This window comes from Cetorhinus maximus, chromosome 20, assembly GCF_964194155.1.
Source record: "Cetorhinus maximus chromosome 20, sCetMax3.hap1.1, whole genome shotgun sequence".
Classification (NCBI taxonomy): Eukaryota; Metazoa; Chordata; class Chondrichthyes; order Lamniformes; family Cetorhinidae; genus Cetorhinus; species Cetorhinus maximus.
In genome coordinates this window covers 49,129,428-49,151,532 of record NC_135898.1, presented here as the reverse complement: position 1 = coordinate 49,151,532, position 22,105 = coordinate 49,129,428, and the positions used below count along the sequence as shown (strand labels likewise).

The 22,105-nt window shown below is 41.1% G+C and overlaps 1 protein-coding gene across 1 annotated transcript in view; it reads left to right on the top strand.

Moving 5' to 3' along the window:
• Positions 1 to 22,105, top strand: part of LOC144694594 (uncharacterized) — a 229,988-nt gene that overhangs the window by 18,018 nt on the left and 189,865 nt on the right. Inside the window, exons 2-4 of the mRNA XM_078565196.1 lie at positions 9,829 to 9,951; positions 12,751 to 12,912; positions 14,204 to 14,315. Coding sequence (XP_078421322.1) covers positions 9,876 to 9,951; positions 12,751 to 12,912; positions 14,204 to 14,315 — 350 coding nt within the window. The 5' untranslated portion in view covers positions 9,829 to 9,875. The remainder of the gene's footprint in view (positions 1 to 9,828; positions 9,952 to 12,750; positions 12,913 to 14,203; positions 14,316 to 22,105) is intronic.

Sequence of the window (22,105 nt, the reverse complement as noted above, 5' to 3'; positions counted from 1 at the left end):
GCAAGGTCCCCGTCTACCTGGCAAAATCCTGGTCCTCACCTGAAAAACGGCATGAAGTGCGGCACTTCTTCAGTAATGCATTGGAGCATCAGCCTTGACTTTTGTGCTCAGTCCCCTGGAGTGGGGCTTGATCCCAGAACGTTGTGATTCAGAGGCGAGAGTGCTACCAGCTGAGCCATGTCTGACACATAGTGCAAGGAAAGGCAGTGGGAAGGCCCAAAAGAGCATTTATGAGAAATTGCTAAAGTGATGCAACATGAGTGGGTACGAGGACTCCAATCCCAGAGGACAACACTGTCCTGTCAGGTGGCTGCGGCCAAGTTCAATAGTCTGTTCTATCTATGATGCCTTACACGGTTGGCAATTCTTCGACTTGAAAAAAACTCTGTGCCCTGTTAAGCCTCCTTTCCGTAGGAAAAGTGATAAGGTGTTTCCTTTTGTAAACAAGGGCTCAAGCACTATCTGCTGAGAGCAGACTGACTTATGAAGGCACCTTTTCTTTGGCCAGGAGTTGCACTTCCAATAGTTTTGTGGCACAGAGGTGCCAAAGGTTTATCTTCACTTTCACATTCTGCAATCCAGTAACTGCAGGGCCGGGGAAGAGAAGAGGTACATTCACCATACCTGAGGTATAGTTACACTTGCCCTTCTTCTCCTCTTAAAAACTACCCTCCCACCTCCAAATATAGAAGCACATTGGTATCCCAAAATTAATCCCTGATCTGCTCACTTTGATTGCAGCAAATTAAACAGCTGCTGGACTATTGCAAGACTATTGTTAAAAAATGGATTTAGAAATAGATGTTTTAAACTCCAAAAATTTACAGACTGAAACAACAATGAATGAAAATGCATAAACAATATTTTTAAAAATTTGACTTTTCAGTTAACAATAAACCGTGATACTTGCCCATAAGAAACCAATTCTTACAGAACAGGTCATTCGCACACTGTTATGCACATTTCAAGCTTGCATTTATGTACCATCTTCCAAATCCTCAGGATGTCCCAAAGTATTTTACGGCCAATTAATCACTTTTGAAATGTAGTCCCTGTTGTTTTGTGGGCAAATGCATCAACCAGTTTGTGCACAGCAAGGTCTTATATACAACAATGAGGCGAATGACCAGTATATTTTGATAGTGGTAAATTCGGAATGAATGTTGGCCAGGACTGAAAAAGTGGCATGATATCTTACATATTTAAAGTATATTTTGAAATGTAGCAGCTCTGACCATGTAGAACTATTTCAGTACTGCACTTATGTAGCAGTCTAGTGTCACGACTCGCTGGATATAGTGCACTGTAATATCAAGCCCCACTGTTCCCCAAGTTGCGCCAAATGTGAAAATGTTTGATCAAACCACCAGATTGCCCAAATTCTACCTAACTGTTTAATTTAGGTTAACAAAATATGAGCACCAGGTTTATAAACTTAATAAGTAAATAACTATTTATTGAACAAACTGTCATTAACCAGTGGCAAAAGAAAGAAATATGAACTGCTAATTTCTAACACTATAACTTAAACTCTACCCCCTTCTTAAATCCCTATACACACACATACAAGATGCATGAGACACACAAAAACATGGATTTTAAGGGTGGAATAAAACAGTTCAAAAGCACCAGTTCCGGAGTACAGGATTCGATGGGTTGATTTTGATTGATGTCTTCCAAATTCCTTTCAGTTCTTATTGATGACACAAGGTGGTCTTCCAGCACTTTCAGTATTTAGTTCACTAGTTGAGCACTTGCCTTTCAATGTCTCTAACAGTGATTTTGCCCTTTGCCTCTTGATAAGGGTTTTCAGAGAGAGAGCAGGTTATAGAGATATGAGGAGAAAAAATAATATTATTGTGGAATTACTGGAGTTTTCCACACACACAGGAGAAAGAGGTTTTAGGTATTGTTCCTTTCAGGCTAGGAGCTATCCTGCTCTGCTGTCCTGGTCACCTGGTCAGGACCCAAATAAAATGCTGTAGTCAGGCAGCTCCCTTGGTCCAGGACTCCTTTCAAGCACCATCCTGTCTTGCATGGCACACACTGTTCTAGGACTGCAACATTGTATATATCTCTCATCCTGTTCCAATAGACATGTCTTTCAACCTGCAGCCATTGTAATTTTAATCCCCAGTCCAACTGAAATAAAAAGATATTTTCCTTGCATGCCTCCACCCTTAAAAGAAATGAAACGCCATTTCAAAAATGTGTATCATCACAAGGTATGTGACACATGGACAACAACACACCTGACTTACTTTCATTCACCCTTCCTCCCATTTGTACAATCTTCAGCATTTCTTGCCCATTTAACTTATTTTAGTATTTTTCACCTGGGACAATGCATCCCCAATCACATTATCTTTGCTGACAATGTGAACAATCTTTACGTCGGATGGTTGAAACAATAGACTCCATCTAAACAGTCTGGCATTTTGAGTTTTAAACATTTCAATGAATGCCAGCGGCTTATGGTCAGTGTCGATTAGTGTTTCTTTGTTATCATATCGGACATAAACTTCAGAGTGTTGATGCGACAACAACAATGCTAGAGTTTCTTTTTTTATTATAGAGTACTTCCTCTGGTATTGACTTAGTTTCTTGGAAAAGTACTCCACCAGCTTCTCTGTCCCTAATTGATCATCTTGTAATAGGACTGCACCCACCGCCAAGTCACTAGCATCAATTGCCATTTTAAAAGGTTTGGTAAAGCCAGGGGCGGCCAATACTGGTTCATTTATTAAGATTGCCTTCAGCTTTTCAAAGGTTGCTTGGCATTCTGCTGACCATCACCACTTCTGCCTGTTTTCTTAACAAATTGGTGAGAGGTACAGCTATTGTGTTGAAGTTAGGCACAAACTTCCTATAAAACCTAGACATCCCCAAAAACCTCATGATTTCTCATTTAGTTTTAGGAATGGGAAATTCTGTTAGAGCGTTAGAACTTATGCTGTTCTTGGCAACACTTGCCATTATCCTACAATGTGACCTAGGTAAGCTACCCTTGCTTTTGCAAATTCGGCTTTGGCCAGATTTATGACTAACCCAGCCAACTGCAATTGCTTTAACAGGTCCTCTAATTGCTTTACATGTTCTTCCCATGTGTTACTATATATTACGACATCATCTAAATAAACCACACAGTTATGTACTTCAGCTACAACTTGATTCATAAGTCTCTGAAATGTAGCTGCGGCATTTTTAAACCCAAACGGCTTGACTAGACATTGATACAACCCACTTGGTGTAACAAAGATGGATATTTCTTTAGCCCTTGATGTTAATGGCACTTGCCAGTACCCCTTCAACAGATAAATTTTAGAAAGAAATGAGGCACTGCCAACCCTATCGATGCAATCTTCTAACTGAGGAATTGAGTATGAATTTGTCGTTGTTACTACATTCACTTTCTTGCAGCCTGTACAACAAAATCTAGTGGATCCATCCGGCTTAGGATGCCGGTGAACTCCAGCCACTTTGGCTAGGCTCAATCAATTGATTGTCCAGCATATATTGGGTTTCTATTTCTAACTGTGCTTGTTTTTCTGGGCTCAACCGATAATAATGTTTTATCGGTACTGAGTCTCCTATGTCCACATCATGTCTAGCTAACGTGGTACATCCAGGTTTAGCCCTACAAATTCCCTTATACTTCCTTTGTAACCTTATCAGATCTTTCCTTGGTCCTTCCTGTAAATATGAGAACACAGTGTCTAACTGTCCCAGTATTGTCGTATTGGCTAGTCGAATTGTAGGAGGTTCGCTTTGGGTATTGTCTGCTTCTCCTTCTACCTTGCCCTTACTGTCGCTGTCACTCACCACTACTCCTACCACCTGGCACACTTACTCTGTCTTAACATCTTCTCTGCAAATAAATTGCTTCACCATGTTTATGTGACATAACCATCTCTTCTTCCTACACTCAGGAGTATCTATCAGATAAGTCACTTTGCTAACTCTCCTAACTATCTTGTAGGGGCCACTGAATTTTGCTTTCAGGCGTTCACCCTGCAAAGGTAATAATACCAATACTTCATTTCCTGCTTGGAACGTTCTAGTTGTAGCATGTTTGTCTGCCCATTCTTTCATTTTGGCTTGGCAAATTTTTAAGTGCTCTCATGCTACTTTACATGCTCCTGTGAGTCTTTCTAGAAACATGGACACATAATCCAACATGGAGGATTCGTCTTTCTGCTTTAGGAACTTTTCCTTAATCACTTTTAATGGAACTCTTATTTCATGACCATAGATTAATTCAAATAGACTAAATCCAGTAGATTCATTCGAAGAATCTCTGGTAGCAAATAGTAAGAAATCTAATCCTTTGTCCCAATCCTTTGGGTATTCATGGCATAGGTATCAGTCATGGTTTTGAGAGTCTGATGGTATCCCTCTAAAGCTCCCTGTGCCTGTGGGTGATAAGCGGTAGACTTTAGTTGTTTGATACCGAAATTGCTGATTATGTCCTGGAAAATTTTAAACATACAATCTGACCAAGGTTCTAATTTTATTTCAATTGATAGGGCATAACGAGTGGAAAAACTGAGTTATCGTTTCCAATACCACCTTAGCTGTAATTATCCTTAAAGGAATAGCTTCTGGAAATCGGGTTGTCATATCCATGATTGTGAGGAGAAACTGATGTCCTGTTTTCATTTTGGGTAATGGTCCTACACAATCTACTAATACCCAACTGAATGGTTCTTCAAAAACTGGTATGGGTATTAAAGGTGCTGGTTTGATTAAATGTTGAGGTTTACCTACTACCTGACATGTATGACATGTTTTACAAAATTACGCCACGTCCTTGAATTCGTGTTCAGGTAAAATACCTGTTTATCGATGCTTGGGTTTTCAGAATTCCTACATGTCCTGCCATAGGGATTTCATGTGTTACTCGCAATATCTCCTTATGATATTTGGGCGGTATCACTATCTGATGAACAACCGTCCATTCCTTATCTGCAGTCTGTGAGGGTGTCTCCACTTCCTCATCAGGACTCCGTTTTTAATGTAATAGCACCCTGAACTCCCTCAGCTTCAGTGTGGGCTGACTATGCTAACTTGTTTAATTCTGGATCTGCTTTCTGAACCTCAATTAATGAAGACCTGCCAAACATTCCCTTTAAATTAACCTCATCTTTAAAGAAATTTTCGGCTCCTCTGACATCAGCTTGTGGTACTACTTTGACCTCTGGCGATGGACTTTGTTTAGCCATTGCTCTGGTAACCACATGCAATGGAAAATACCAGAGCAATGGCTAAACAATACTTGTTCCTTTAACTGCTCCGTCTCTTTAGCCTCTCTCGGACTTTCTGTAATTATGGGCGAAGCCAGAACCTTCACTCCTGCCAAATCATTCCCCAGAAGTAAATCAACTCCATCCACGTGTAATTTCTTAACCACTCCTACAACCACCGATCCAGACAACAAATCACACTCCACTTGCACTCTGTGTAAACTGATAGTAAACTTATCCCGTTTACTAATACTTTGGCTTTCATTGAACTCTCTGAAGGGAAAACCAGGTCCTTCTCCAGCAAAAGAGTTTGAGTAGCTCCTGTGTCTCTTTTATATAGTTATGGATTTAGCTGCATTACTTGGTGAAAAAGGGATTATCTCCCCTTTAGACAAAAACCCTTTATATCTCTCATTTACCTTATTCACTTCACTTGCATTCATAGCAGTGTTTACCTTCAGATCCTTATTTGTAGTTAAAGCTACAATTTGATCCGTAGCATTTTCTTTTTGAGTTCCCTTTTTTGGACTCACTCTTATGAACTCCAATAAGTCCATGGGCTTCCCCTGCAACTTCCAACATTCTGAGCAAATGTGTCCCACTTTATTACAAAGGAAATGCTTAGACCTTCAAGTTTCACCTCCACCCTCAGTACCTTCCCTCCTGATCTGGGGAGGAGATCTCAAGGTATTCCCAGCTATCCATTCTTTTTACCCTGGCTACTTGCCTTCCTTTCACTCTCCCACTTTCTATCCTTTTCAAATTCATGGGGGTGATGGAAAAAAGGGTTAGTTTTATGGATCAGCTCATAATCGTCAGCTATTACTGCTGCCTGTCTAGCAGTTGCAACCCTTTGGTCTTCAACATGGGTTCTTATTACAGAAGGTAGGGAGTTTTTAAATTCTTCCAAGGGCATGGTCTCTCTGAGAACTTCATAGGTAGTTTTAACTCCTATGCTCGTATCCACCTGTCAAAACCAGTTTGCTTAATCCTTTCAAATTCAATGTAAGTTTGCCCAGGCTGTTTCCTTAAATTTTGAAACTTTTGTTTGCATGCTTCAGGGACCTATTCATATGCACTTAAAATGGCCTTTTTGACCACATCATAATCCCTAGAAACCTCCTCTGACAGTGAAGCATAAATTCCCTGTGCTCTACCTGTTAATTTGCTTTGCATGGGCAATGTCCAGTTTTCCTTTGGCTAGTTGATCTGTTCAGCTATCTTCTCAAATGAAATAAAGAATGCTTCAACATCCTTTTTCTCAAACTTTGGAAGAGCTTGTACAAATTTAAACATCTCCCCACTGGGTTCTGATCTGGAAATAAGTCCTGCCTCACCTACTGGCGTCTCTTTTTTTTAACTGCCAGCATTCTAAGCTGGAATTCTCGTCTTTTTTTCTCTTTCTGTTCTTTCCTGTTCAAGTGTATGTTTCTCCATTTCTAACCTCGCCATTTCTAACTCCCTTTGGAATGCCCTTTCTCTTTCTTTTTCTTTTTCTTTCTCTGCCCTTTCTGCATGTTCCCTTTGGAATACCCTTTCTCTTTCCTTTTCTTTTTCTTCTGCCTCTAGTTCCAATATTTTTATTTGCAACTGAATTTGAACCCATTCCAATGAACCACCCTTGGAAAACTCGGTCTCTCGGGTATTCCTTCCAATTTCAAATGCTGTGCCGTCTCTTCGATTATCTCTGCCTCCCTAGCTTTGGCAGGCAATCCTACTCTTAATTTACTTGCCAATTCGATTTAACCTGGCTTTTGGGATCCCTTGTAAAATCGTCAGGAACATTTCTTCTACTTGCAGGAAAGCTTTAGCAGTTTCCAGTGCCATCTTATTTTTGACAATACAAACCTGGTGTTTCCTTTTAGCTTTTATTACTTACTAAATCTACACCCAAATCGTCATTGTCTTTTGTTCCAAAATATCTCAGTTGGGCCCCCAAACTTTGTCACAACTCACCGAGGGATAGTGTGCTGTAATATCAAGCCCTGCTGTTCTCTGAGCCACGACAAATGTGAAGAAGTTTGGTCAAACCACCAGATTGCCCAAATTCTACCTAACTGTTTAATTTAGGTTAACAGAATAAGAGCACCAGGTTTATAAACTTAATAAGTAAATAATTGTTTATTGAACAAACTGTCATTAACCAGTGGCAAAAGAAAGAAAAATGAACTACTAATTTCTAACACTATAACTTAAACGCTACCCCCTTCTTAAATCCCTATACACACACATACAAGATACGTGACACACAAAAACATGGATTTTAAGGGTGGAACAAAACAGTTCAACCAGTTCCGGACTACAGGATTCGATGGGTTGATTTTGATTGATGTCTTCCAAATTCCTTTCAGTTCTTGTTGATGACACAAGGTGGTCTTCCAGCACTTTCAGTATTTAGTTCACTGGTTGAGCACTTGCCTTTCAATGTCTCTAACAGTGATTTTGCCCTTTGCCTCTTGACAGGGGTTTTCAGAGAGAGAGCAGGTTATAGAGATATGAGGAGAAAAAAAAACCCAGCTAGCTATTATTGTGGAATTACTGGAATCTTCCACACACACAGGAGAAAGAGGTTTTAGATCTTGTTCCTTTCAGGCTAGGAGCTATTCTGCTCTGCTCTCACACAAAACCTGGTCACCTGGTCAGGAACCAATTAAATTGCGGTTGTCAGGCAGCTCCCTTGGTTTTGGACTCCTTTCCAGCACTATCCTGTCTTTCATGGCACACTCTGTTTCAGGACTGTGACATTGTATATATCTCTCATCCTGTTCCAGTGGACATGTCTTTCAACCTGCAGCCATTGTAATTTTAATCCCCAGTCCAACAGAAAATAAAAAGATATGTTCTTCATAACAGTCCAACCGAATAAAAAGATATATTCCTTACACTAGTTTGATAAGATCCAGCCCTGTAGTGGGTCTGATTCAACAATCACCTTAGGCATGAGTACTACCACTGAATCAATCTTCAACTGCAAATACTGCTACATCTAGAATTGGGTCTAATTACATACTTTTTGATTGGGTTCTCAAGAAAATGTATTCATATTTTCTGAGCAATCTATGTAGTATTACATTCATGGTTCATCAAGCTTTGCACATTGTACATTAATATGGATATTTGTAGCTTTAATGGGGCATGTATTGGTCAACAGCACAGCCTCCAAAATTCAAGCAATTTTTTTTTCACTGCAACACATGACACTGAAAATTGAGAACACTAGGTTTCATACCTGATTTCACATCACATGCTTTCTTCTGTGCCACTACCACTACAGGTTCTTACACATTTGGGTTAATGCTTATTATCAGAATTATTTAAGGGTGTTCTATTATGAACTGGTCTTTGGTCAATGAATCCTCTTGATGCTCCTCTACACTTGCCCTAAAAATTCAAATGATCGTTCATACAGAAAAAGACATGTGATCTGAAATTAGACACGAAATCTAGTTTCATTTCTCAGAATGCGTTTGATGTGGTAGTTGCACACCAGCTGCACACTCAGTGAATTTTTAAAATATTCATTCATGGGATGTGGCCGTCACTGGTTAGGCCAGCATTTATTGTCTATCCCTAACTGACCTTGTTCAGAGGGCAGTTAAGAGTCAACCACATTGTTGTGGGTCTGGAGTCACATGTAGGCCAGACCAGATAAGAATGACAGATTTCCCTTGCTAAAGGACAATAGTGAATCAGATGGGTTTTACTGAGGATGTGGCGAATCTTCTTTGACTTCAGCGGGACCAGAAGGTCCCGCCCGTTAACTCTGTTCTTCCCACAGATGCTGCCTGACCTGCTGAGTTTTTCCAGCATTTTTGTTCTTATTTCAGATTTCCAGCATCCACAGTATTTTGCTTTTGTAGCAGAGAGCTTTGATATAATTTGCCAGAGCCAAGATTTTGGAACCCCCAAGAAAGCACAGTTGGAATTTATCAGATAAAACTTTATAACTTACCAGTACAGAGCATTGGTGTGTTTTCCACTTTTTACCATGCTAGAACCAGTCCACCCATTGAGACATTAGCTTGCAGAATACCTGAAGCTAAGTTGGAAAATTTCTGATCCTAATGACAAGTCCATCCCTCCAAGCTTGTCATTGTGACAATGCCTTGGATTACTTCAGATTTGCCCAGTTCTGAGCTTCCATCTTCAGGTGCTATCCCTGAAGGTACATATACTGAAGTTGAGAAACCAGATGAATCACAAAGGGCATGTGAGAAAGAACAAGTGAAAATGGCGGAGGAGGATCCAGCAGGAATATGATGCCACCAACAACCTCCTCTACTTTCAGAAAGGTAGCAATTTGATTGATGAAACTAGTGAAAGGAATTGAAAGTGCTTGAAGTGAAGGGAGATGAAAGTATTGAACGATGCATAATCAGGCATCTGGGACATGCTGGACATCACATTGGATGATAATGCAAGTGCAAGATGCAAGAGGGAGCTAAGGTAGAAAATTTGAGATTTCTGTGGCCTTTGTTTCTATATTAAATTTGGTGGCAACAATCTCTAATGCAATCTCTAGTATAAGTGCCTTACAAAGCATAAGAGCTTGCATAATAATTTATCTAATTTATTTTTGTTTCAGTTGCATAATTGCAATTTCCTCACAACTGAGTGACAGGTTCTTTGTCCATGATGGCATTCAAGACAAAATCACGGAAGCTTAAATCATTGGATTCTAATGTTATACTCGGGGCAATATCACCAGGTAAGGAAAATTAAGAAAATCACATTTGCAAGCTTCAAAATACAGATATCAATCAGTATCAGTTAAGTTTGTGGCATGCTGAACTCAATATCTGTGTGCTTATGAGAAGGAAAAATGGCATAATCAGCCTCAGGTTCAGTATTGAGACATGAAAGGAACAGTGTTCCTTGATTTCAAAAAATCTAATTAAAAAAAAGTATTGTATATTTAGAAACTAATTTAGGAATTGAGTAGCACTTTTTCAGGGACACCAATTTGCACGTGAATAGGGCACGCATACTAGAGCTGTGTATTCCTGCCCACCTGAAACCTGATTTTTCTTATCAGGCAACACATGGTACAGTGCCAGATACAATAAGCTCACTATTCAGTCTTCCAGTCTAGCTGACCTGCAGACAGGATAGAGGGAGGTAGGCTTGACTGCAACAAGGAATTGATTATCTTGTTGCAATAATTAAAGATATTTTCATAGTTGCTTCAGGGAAACATAAATCTACATTAATTTTGCAATGGAATGATAATATATGCAGCACCTTTTATAGAATTTTGTAGCCAATGTATTACTTTTATACCATTTTTGTCACAAAATGTAGTTTTTAATGTATATTGCTAGTTAGCCAAGGCCATACATTTTAAAAATAAGCTGCTTTCAACAGGTGAGTGACCAATCTGATGGACCAGTGAATAAATTCACTACCAAAGTGTGAATGCAGTGTTCTCACACACTGAAAGTTTCTTGTATAAACATTTCTGAAGTGTCTCCCACAACTCAGGGTATATATATATAGGGGAATAAATCAGTTTCTATTATGTTGACAGAGCTGTTGTTTTATCTCTGATGTGTGCTGATCCTGCTGTTTAGTGGTCCAGCAACCTTTTGTGATATTGATCTAACCGAACCGCCTTTGAAAAAGGATTTTCTGTTTCACTTTTACCTTCTTGCACATAAAACAATACTGGGGGAGAAATGTGTATGGATAGAGAAGAGGAAGCTCATTGCAAGTCATGTTTTTGGTTACTGCTATCTTGCATAGCCCCAAAGTGGTAGAAAAGGGAAGTCAAAAGCCAACACACCAAAAGCTAGATGCCCTTTAAGTCAGCAGTTCATGATTGATGACATTTATGGCATCTGCCATTATCAACCTCCCTCTTACTGCAGTGAAGATCAGTTTGCAGCACCAGTTGTATATTTCCATACACTGTAATTCCAGTTAATACAAAGTGCTCTCACTTGTGCTATAGAATTGGCCAGGGTTGAATAATGTAGCCTATAATATAAGTTTGACACCACCTTATTACTTTTGGAGTGGAGAATGAGGATTTATGTGGGGTAAAATGATGCAATGCAACACTAGATACAAAAGCTTAGTACAGTCACTTGAAATTCCTCTCTGCTATCTTAATGGAGATGTTACCTGCTAAACCAACAGCTTCTAGGTTTATTTGCATCTGAATGTGAGGATGTGTGCCCCAGACACAAGTTTACCTCTTAAGTTCCCTTAATCAGCCAGTTTGGCCAGTCTGTGATCCTGCTTGGATTATATATTGGATAACTGAGTCTAGATGGAGATTTCATTTCGCTCCATTACTAAGTTACTGCTTACCATATTGATAGGGTCCCCCTTGTCCTCACTTATCACCCCACCAGCCTCCGCGTTCAAAGGATCATCCTCCGCCATTTCCGCCAACTCCAGCATGATGCCACCACCAAACATACCTTTCCTTCACCCCCCCACCCCCCGGCCGCTTTTCACAGGGATCGTTCTCTCTGGGACACCCTTGTCCACTCCTCAATCACTCCCTACACCTCAACCCCCTCCCACGGCACCTTCCCATGCAACCGCAGAAGGTGCAACACCTGCTCCTTTACTTCCCCCCTCCTCTCCGTCTAAGGGCCCAAACACTGCTTTCAAGTGAAGCAGCACTTCACTTGCACTTCCTTCAATTTAGTCTACTGCATTCACCGCTCCCAATGCGGTCTCCTCTACATTGGAGAGACCAAACGCAGATTGGGTGACCGCTTTGTGGAACACCTTCGGTCTGTCCGCAAGCATGACCCAGACCTCCTTGTCGCTTGCCATTTCAACACACCACCCTGCTTTCATGCCCACATGTCCGTTGGCCTGCTGCATTGTTCCAGTGAAGCTCAACGCAAACTGGAGGAACAGCACCTCATCTTCCGACTAGGCACTTTACAGTCTTCTGGATTTAATATTGAGTTCAACAATTTCAGATCATGAACTCTCTCCTCCATCCCCACCGCCTTTCCGATCCCCCTTTTTACAATAATTTATAATTTAAAAAAAAATATTTTTCTTTTCCCACCTATTTTTAAATTTATTTTGATCTATTGTTTTATCTCCACCATTTAGCCCATTTCGATCCCTTCCCCCCACCCCACCCCTACTAGGGCCATCTGCCACTAGCTTGTCCTGCTTGCTACCCTTAATGTCCCCATTAGCACATCCTTTAGATAATATCACCACTGTCAACACCTTTTGTCCTTTTGTCTATGACATCTTTGGCAATCTCTTCTTTGCCTTCAACTATTACTGGCCCCCTATCCAGCTCTACCTGTCCCACCCCCCTCTACCAGCTTATATTTCACCTCATTTCTCTATTTCCTTAGTTCTGATGAAGGGTCATATGGACTCGAAATGTTAACTGTATGCCTCTCCGCAGATGCTGTCAGACCTGCTGAGTTTTTCCAGGTATTTTTGTTTTTGTTGAATAAATGCACCTTGTCTGAATTTTGTGGACATTGCTGTTTCGTTCATTATTTTTTTGATGTTTGAACAGCTAATCAGTATCTTGTGCGCCTGATTGAGGACAAAAAGGAACTGTCCTTCAAAAAGCCAACAGAGGAGAGAATGAACTTGGTGTTTCAGGTATTAGAAGACCTCTTACCACACATGGGTGTATTTTCCAGAGTACTGAAACTCATCAGGGATGAACTTTATGGTAAGAAGAAGAAAGCTTTCAATATTTCCTTTCTACAACTATGTAATATTATTCAGTGCAAGCTGCCAATCAATATTGAATTATTTTCCACTTTAATAATAGTAACACAATGGGGATTATTTTGGTGAAGTGAAGACAGGCTGTTAGATGCCATGCTATTAAGTCACGACTGTTTGAAAGTTTGGTTTTTGCACCCAATTTTGGTTCTAATTGGTGATTACCATAATTTGTATTTTTCTGAAGGTGCTAAATCAGACACCTGCTGATTTAGCACTCGTGTTGATTAGAGACTATTTTCATGGAGCAGTATATGTGGACTTTATATACCCATTTCATTTTGAAGATGTGGAGTGTGGTAGCTGATGCAGAGCAGCAGGTTTCATGGGATTGAATGAGGGTACACAGATTTTCAGATGTGGCATCTAGGTCCTGGTGGAGGAGGTCCAGAGCAGGATTGGTATCCTCTACCCACAGGGGGAACGAGTTTACCTTGCTCTTCTGTCCTTCCTGTCCCTCTCTCCTGCACCAGCTGGTGGTGCTCTGCTCGGCCTCAAGTCCTCTTCCCATTATTCCTGGAAACTAAGGGGGCGCCTGGCAAGATGCTGATGACTGAACCCTTCCTTTCTCTTCTTGACTCCTAGTAAGTAGAGTAGCACAACACCTACTCTTTTTAGATGAAGCCTTCAGTGAGTTTCCAGAATAAATGTTGATAAACGTTGGTGAAATCTTGGTAAAGTGTCCCAGAAAGTCTCTTGGCGTGTTTCAAAAGCCCTCTTCCAACCTCATTTAGCAAGTGAAGGGCAAAAGGCATTATACCTTTAAATAACCTTGAAACCCTCTGCAAAACTTGTTTACTTCTAATCAGCTGATTGGTGTTAGGAGATAGCGTCAATTCACCAAAATGCCATGCAGCCTCCTTAATGAATACTAACTGTCAATTTAAATGCCAATCAGCCCCTTAAAGATCCTCTTGGTGGCTGTTCCCAGTGCAAGTTTTAACTCCAAGATGGTATCTAGTGCAAAATGCAGGCTAAACTGGCATTTCAGCTTAAGACCAATCTTGTCCCTTTTCGAAGCTCTTTAGCGACAAAGCCATCAACTAGTATTTATATAGCTTAGGTATTTGGGGAAAATCACCCCCAATATATTTTACACTATTCCTTTGTGATTGTATTCTTGATGTTAATGTACTGTTTGTAATGTATTCACTGATAAATGTTGGGTTAGATTTATTCAGTAAATTAGTCAGCAGCTTTTCAAAAATATGCTATCTTAATGTCTTGCCTTGTAGATGGAGTATATAGTTCCCAAATTACTGGGAGTTCAGCACCAGAATCTGGAATAGCTGATGCAATCGCCCGAGCACCTCACTTCAGCTTGCTTCATCAATTACAGGAGAAACGGTTAGTGATAATAGAATTATGAACCTTTGTTGTCCATATTACATGTAGCATGACCTGGAGAATTATTTCATTAACAAAGATGATAACCCTTTAGCTGCTACTCTCAAGGATTATTTTTGGTCACAATTGTAGTGTAATGGGTTAATAGAATAGATATGCTAATGAGTGATGTAGACAATGAAGTATCAGTGACATCAACATGAAGTGCAAAAGCATTATAGCTGCTGCTAGAAAAGTGAGACTTTGTTGCCGATAAAATGTCAGTCAGTTTTAGCACAGAAGAAAATGTTCTTTCGTTACTCTTGACCAGCATTGCTAGGAATGTACTTGGTTTTATAGATTGTAAAATGTGCTTAAAGATAGCATATGTACATGTTTATGGTATATTTTGAACAGGTGGTTCAAGTGAAATGGTTAAACTAGGCTCTGTTGGTGATATCAACATAGTGTTTTCAATATATCATATAGGTAGCAAATTCAAAATTTATAGAGAAATATAGACTTTGTAGATGAACATATACTTGAAGCATCTTGCATTTAGTAATAGATGCTCACACTGGCTAGAACAGTGTCGTATTAAATTCAGATATATCATTTGGACATTAATTATGTGACATGTAAATTCACCTGATTAAATCTCAAATTTAGCTTTCTCAGTTAAGTTGGTCTCCTAACTCTCTGAATTACAGGTCGAACACTGGATAGCCACATGTTTTTTCTGATTATACCAATTAATGGCCATGTTCTGTTTCCCAGACATTACTTTGTCAGTGATTGTGGCGCTGCAGAGGAATATTTCATTCCACTCACCTTAGCTGAATTGTACTGTAGATTGAATTTGTGAAAAGACTGTAGTTAATTTACTGTACTAGTCAGATTTCTGCTTTCAGCTGTCCAGTACTTGGACTCACTCGTCAAAGCGTTATAATTTTGTCTATGATTAAGTTTAAAATGGTTCATTATAATTTTGTGGACTTGGATGTTAACACATGGATGATTTGATTAAATTTTGCTGCACATTTTTTGTTGATGTATCAATTGACCTTGTTGCCATTTCCAAGTAAGAGTGGGGCCATTGTTGCATAGCATGCATATACATTTAATGAAGCTAGGGCCATGTTTCTGGGAATGTTTTGGGAAATACCTTGAAGGGATGTTAGTGAACAGAAAACAAAGGGTGATAAATGTTGATACTGTTTAACAAAAAATGAATTGTTTCAAGGGAGTATCACTTGTGAGGCTTATTAGTGAACTGTTCTGTCTCGAGGGAGTGTTTCAAGACACTGACTAATTAATTGGATTGCCTCAGGGAGTGCCCACCCTTTTTAATGCATTATATATAACAACTTGCATTTATATAGCTCCTTTAGTGTAGGAGAACCTCCTAAGGGAAGTTTAATCAGATAAAAATTGACACTGAGCCAAAGAAGGAGAGGTGACTGAAAGTTTGGTCAAAGTAGTAAGTTTTAATGAGGTTCTTAAAGGAGGAGAGAGAGTTGGAGAATGGAAATGTTTAGTGAAGAAACTTCAGAGTTTATACACTAACTGTATAAAATGAACCCCAACCAAAATTCAAGCCCAAAGAAAAGCCTGCATATAAGGCAAGAAAAAAAACTCCTATCTGCCACAGTGTGCATATTGGCTGGTGTCCACTAATGCATTTACCCTTTCTTCTTATTCCATCAGTGTACTGCTGCTATAAGCTGTCTTTTTGCTTGGCTGCTCTAGTGCTGATATTTAAATAATTCTTTCTCCTCGCCTTAATCTTGGCATTAGCTGCTGATATTAATCCATTGGCCCCTGTGTCTGTCCTGCTGAATGGGGCAAGTTTGCTAATTTGAATACCCTGGGATGATTGTCTGAGCCACTGGGGTGCATCTTGCATGCCTGCCTTTTTTTTTCTGCCTGCCAAAGGAGGCTGGAAATCCTGAAAGACTGTCTTGCGGGTGACAGGTGTATTCTGGGGCTCACCAAAATGAAAACAAAACTGCCCCTCCACTCCTTTTTGGCCAAGTAAAGGACTGCAGATTTTCAGTTTGTCTTCTTTGCAAGTAATATAAGGGGCTGCATTTTAGAGCTCCCTGCCGGCATATTTTGTGGGTGTTCGTAAAATAAAGCAGGTGGCCAGCCCGCCACCTTCCCACCCACCCCAAAATGCCCCCCATTTTACAGGGGGCAGGTAAGGTGTCAGACACCCGCCTGCCTTTAGACCTATTGAGGCCCTTAAGTAGCCCATTAACTGCCATTAACCAAATTAAGGCTGCCCCCTACGTAGTGTCGCTGCGGGGCAGCCAGATTTTTGGTTGGTGAGGTGCCGACTGACTTTTAGATTGGGGGTGTGGTTAATCTATCCCCTCATAAAATTCACCACAAGGTGTGGCCTCAATCTGCATTTGCTGCAATTTTTTGGCCTACAGAGGGAGGTAGAGGCAAGGTGAACCTCCGACAGCTTTGACTACATGGGCTGCTGTCAGGCAGGAATTGGGGTACCTCCTTTAGGGGGGTCCACTGTGCCCATCGAGGACACCTGCAGATCATACCCCTCTATCCCTCCCCTCCGGTCTCTCTAACTCGACGCCCCCACTTCTCCTCTCACCTGTGGTCTTCCTTCTGGGCCTGTCCAAAATCCTATGACTAAACTCAAGTCCAGGAGACATCCTCTCTTCTTCTTTGAGAGTACTTGTAGTCCCAGCAATGACCACTACCCTCTTCTGGCACTGCTGGAACTGCAGAGCTGCCAGCCTATTTGATTGGCCAGCAGCTCTCTAGGGCGGGACTTCCTTCCTGATTGGGTAAGAGTGGAGCTTCTGCCCTTATTAAAGCCGCCCCTAAGTAATATTGCTGAGGGGCAGCTGGGTTTCTGGTTGGCAAGGTGCTGACTGGCTTTTAGGTCTGGGGGAGGGGCGGCTAACCCATCCTCCCATAAAGTTGACCACAATGTGTAGGCTCAGAAGTCTCTCCAATTAATATTATCCTTTTCCCCTTCAACCTCCAGGGTAGGACAGATTTTGTTTACCCGCATCTTGATAACTTAACAGGTGCTTAGCTCTTGTAGGATAGTTGCCCTACAAGTTTTTCTGCATCTCTGAGGTGCTGTTTAGTGTTCCGTGAGCCAGATCTTTCAGAACCTGGTAAAACTTGCCAAATTTGGGCAGGTACACTCGATTATCAGTTGAAACTGGAATGTTTTTGAGCTTGTGACCCTTTGAGTTGGGGTGTCCAAACTGTCAGCAGGTTGGCCCAAGGCCTAAATGAATTTTAAAGGTTTATTTGTGAGGTAAAGGATCAATGATTGTGTTAACTAAAGTTAATCTCCAATTCATACTTCTGACAGCAAGTTTTTAAAATTCTGACAGGTATTGGATTCCTTATATTGAGCCATATTATAATTACCATGTTATTTGAAAGATCTAAACTTCTAAATGCCTCAATTATATTTTCACATTCATATTTCTACTCATATTCTCAATGAACATGATTTAAATTTCAGCCGTCAACCTCATATCAACTACCCACAATGTGAAATTGTTCATGTCTAAAGAGTGGAGCAAGACATACAGTTCAGGAAAATAATTCATGATTTTGTTCTTTGTTAATATTGTTTCTTAACGAATGGCTATTAACACTTTAAAAAGTGACCTGTTATGCAACCACACTGCACCAATGATGGAAAAGGTGGGTTTTGAATGGAGTGGCAGGGGCAATATTCAAGCAATGTGCCCTGTACTAGATAACCTACCCAGTCTCTATTCTTCTAGTCATGCATGATATGACTGGTCCAATTCGGTTTCTGGTGATTGAGACCCTCAGGATGATGTTGGTGGGAAATCAGCAATGGTAATACAATTAGAGGTCAATGGGAGACAGCTGGACTTTCGCTTGTTTGTGGTGTTCATTAGCTGGTATTTGTATGATGTGAATGTTATTTCCCGTCTTTCAGCCTAAGTCTGGACATTATTCAGGTGCTGTAGGAGCCTGCAAAGGGCTGCTTCATTATCAAAGGATATAGGAATGGAATTAACATTGTTGAACCATCAATAAACAGGCCCACTCCTGATCCTATAATGGAGGTAAGGTTATTGATGAACGAGCTAAGCTGGATTGGCCAAGGAAGCTAAGAATCATAGAATCATAAAGTATAAAAGGAGACCATCTGGCCTTTCCTGTCTGGGCTGGCTCTTTGAAAATGCTATCTATTTAGTCGCACTCCCTGGCTTTTTCCCATAGTCTTGTAGTCTTTTTTTCTCCTTCAAATATTTATCCAATTGTCTTTTGAAAGTTACCATTGAATCTGCTTACATCACGCTTACAAGCTATGCATTTGTGATCAAAACAATTGGCTGCATAAAAATAATTTTTCCTCATCTCCCCTCTAACATTCTCGCCAATGACCTTAAATCAGTAACCTCTGGTTACCTGCCAGTGGAAACAGAGTAAATAAAGGGAAACTATCTAAACTCCTCATAACTTCAAATACCTCTACTAAATTCCCCCTTAATCTTCTCTGCTGCAGGGAGAATTATCCCAGCTTCTCTAGTCTCACCAAATAACTTAAGTCTCTCATCCCCAATACCACTCTGGTAATTCTTGTCCGCACTCTTTCAAAGGCCTTGGCATTCTTTCTAAGTGTCCTGACTAAAATAGGACATAATACTCCAACTGAGGTTTAATTAGTGATTTATACAAAATTGGCCTAACTTCCTTGCTTTATATTCTATGCCTCTATTTATGGAAGCAGGGGTCCCATATGCCTTTCTAACAACTTGTCAACTTGTCCTGCTATCTTCAAAAATTTGTATACATAAACTTCCAAGTTGCTCTGTTCCTGCACCCCTTTCAAAGTTGCAGCATTAAGCTTATATTGTCTCCTCATCTTTTTTTCAAAATGCATCGCTTCTCATTTCTCTGCATTAAATTTCACCAACCAAATCTGCCTATTTCACTACTACACCCTCTTGAAGTCTGCTATCTTCTTCACTCAGTGGAACAGGTGTGGGTGGGCCATTTAGCTGCTCGACTCTGTTCTACCATTCAATGAGATCATGGCTGATGTGTGACCCCACTCCATGTACCTGCCTTTGCTCTATATCCCTTAAAACCTTTGGTTAATGAAAATCTGTCAATCTCAGTTTTAAAATTAACAATTGATCTAGCTTCAGTTGACACTTGTGGAAGAGAGTTTCAAACTCAACCACCCTTTGGATGAAGAAATGTTTCCCCAATTTCACACCTGACAGGTCTGTCTCTAATTTTTAGACTATACCTCCCCATCTTTATCCTGGAGTTTGTACATTCTAGTCTACACAACTTTTTTGAATATTATTAATGAGGATGACAATTTAAAAGGCTTCTACTTAAACACATTTTCTAAAGGATGCAAATGTCCACAATTCCAATGTTTTCCATATTTAAGTAAAAGCTGAAGGAACTTACCTCAGGGGAGGGGTCAAAATTGTTCCTGTCATTACCTCACTGTATGTAATTAATTTCTTGGAATTAGGATCGATGACAATGACAAACATATGTGTCCTCACAACGCTGGCCATAGCTCTTCAAGCCTTGATTTCTTGTTCTCTGATGAGAGGAGAAAACTATAGAGATGTGCGGGGCAAGTTTTTTACGCAGAGGGTAGTGAGTGTCTGGAATTCGCTGCCAGAGGAGGTGGTGGAAGCAGGTACGATAGTGGTGTTTAAGAGGCAGCTTGACAAATACATGAATAGGATGGGAATAGAGGGATATGGACCCCGGAAGTGCAAAATGTTTTAGTTGACGGGCAATATGATCGGTGCAGGCTTGGAGGGCCGAAGGGCCTGTTCCTGTGCTTACTTTTCTTTGTTCTTGATTGATGGGAACCCAGTAGTGGGGAAAAACATTTAGCACAGTAAGGATGCAATTGTAAATTCCCGTTATTTATCTCCAAAACAAAACATTAAATATATATATTTTAAAAAGGTAAAGTTCAACACAGAGTATATAAATTGCTTATCATAATTATTTTGATATTTCCTCTGTTTTTCCCCCAAGAGGCTCCTTGCTTCTATGGAATTTCCCCTGGCTGTGAAGGTATGGTGATCAAGGTCAAGATGCATAGTCTATGATCAGTCAAGAGTGGCACATGATTACAGATCATAGGTTTTCCCTTTCTCTGAAGCAAAGTATCCTGTTGTTGAGAAGCACTCTACTTAATATGCAACTGGAAAGTTTAGAAAAATATATGCCAGCTACATCAGCGGAACATATAGGTTTTGTTCATTGCAGTCTTTTGGCTGAATATGTTGTGTTGTTCTAGGTTCTTAATACAGATCCCTACTACTTGAAACTGAAGTATCTGAATAGCTAGCATATTTATCTACCTGCACTTCACTGGAAAACAGCTATCATTTGTGTTGTCTTTTGACTAAGCAAAGCCTCTTGTTTTCAGACACTGATTAGCTCCAAATGTTTTTTGGGGACTAGGTAGCACAATGATTTAGAATATTTAGATTTAGATGTCCTTTCACCTCTAGAATCATGGGCAGAATTTTCCAGCTGACATGCGGGTGGTGGAGCCCGCATGTCAGTGCTTAAAATGTCACGTGAGCGTGCTGACGTCAGCGCGCAGCATCGCGATATTTCGGTCGGCGGGCACGCTCAGCAGCGGGCGTTCGCCCGCGATTAAATAAGACCCTTAACTTGCCAATTGTCCAGGATTTTGAGGGGCCCGTGCAAACTTCAGGTCGGAGCACAGGCCCAACGGGCAGGCGGGTAGGAGATTTTTTAAGAAAACTCATGCAATGTTGGGATATGTGGACTCAAGAGTGGTTGTCCATGTTTTACACGAACTTTTAATTGCTGAAAGTGTTCAAAAGTAGCCTGTGTGATTGTTAGCAGTTCTCATCATTTTCCAAGAGCTTCTTGTGTACTTTGAAACCAGTCTGCAGACAGTAAGCTTTCTCGGGCCTGCAGCTTTCCGGAGGCCTCCATTTAGCCTGGGGATATGGGTTCTGACCTCTCCATTGGAGGCAGCTCCCCTGAGGAGGAAGGGAGGGATAGAATAAGGAGGAGGCCAGGACAGGACAATCATCCTCCAGGGGAGCCATCTTTGGGAGGCCAGGCGCAGGCACAAGGAGCGTAGGGCCAAGAGGTTGTCCAAGGTGCAAGGGGCCGCAGAAGACGCCACTATCCTGCTGCCAGGGTATACAGGCGGCGAAGCAGCTACCTCAATATGACTGAGGTGCAATGCCGAAGGAAGCTCCAACTCTCAAGGGAGACAGTCGACTATATCTGTCAGATGATTGGCCCTGAGATCTCCCCGAACTGTGTGGGTGAACACCCCATGCCAGCGGCTCTGAAGCTCACAGTTGCCCTCCACTTCTATGCCTCTGGTTCCTTCCAGGGCTTGGTGGGTGATCTTTGCGGTGTCTCCCAATCAGCTGTCCACACGTGTCAAGCAGGTTACAGATGTTCTGTTCAGACAGGTATCCACCTTCATCCACTTCCGCTATGACCAGGCAAGTCAGATACAGCGAACCAGAGGCTTCGTGGCGATTGCTGGCTTCCCCCGTGTCCAGGGTGCAATAGACTGTACACATGTGGCCATCAAGGCGCCAGCAGGTGAGCCTGGTGCCTTCGTCAACAGGAAGGGCTTCCACTCCATGAACGTGCAGATAGTGTGTGACCACAGGATGCTGATTCTGCAAGTCTGTGCAAGGTACTCAGGCAGCTCCCACAACGCCTACATCCTCAGACACTCCCAGGTGCTGGGGCTCTTCAGTGCTCCGGCTCGGCTGGATGGTTGGCTGCTGGGTGAC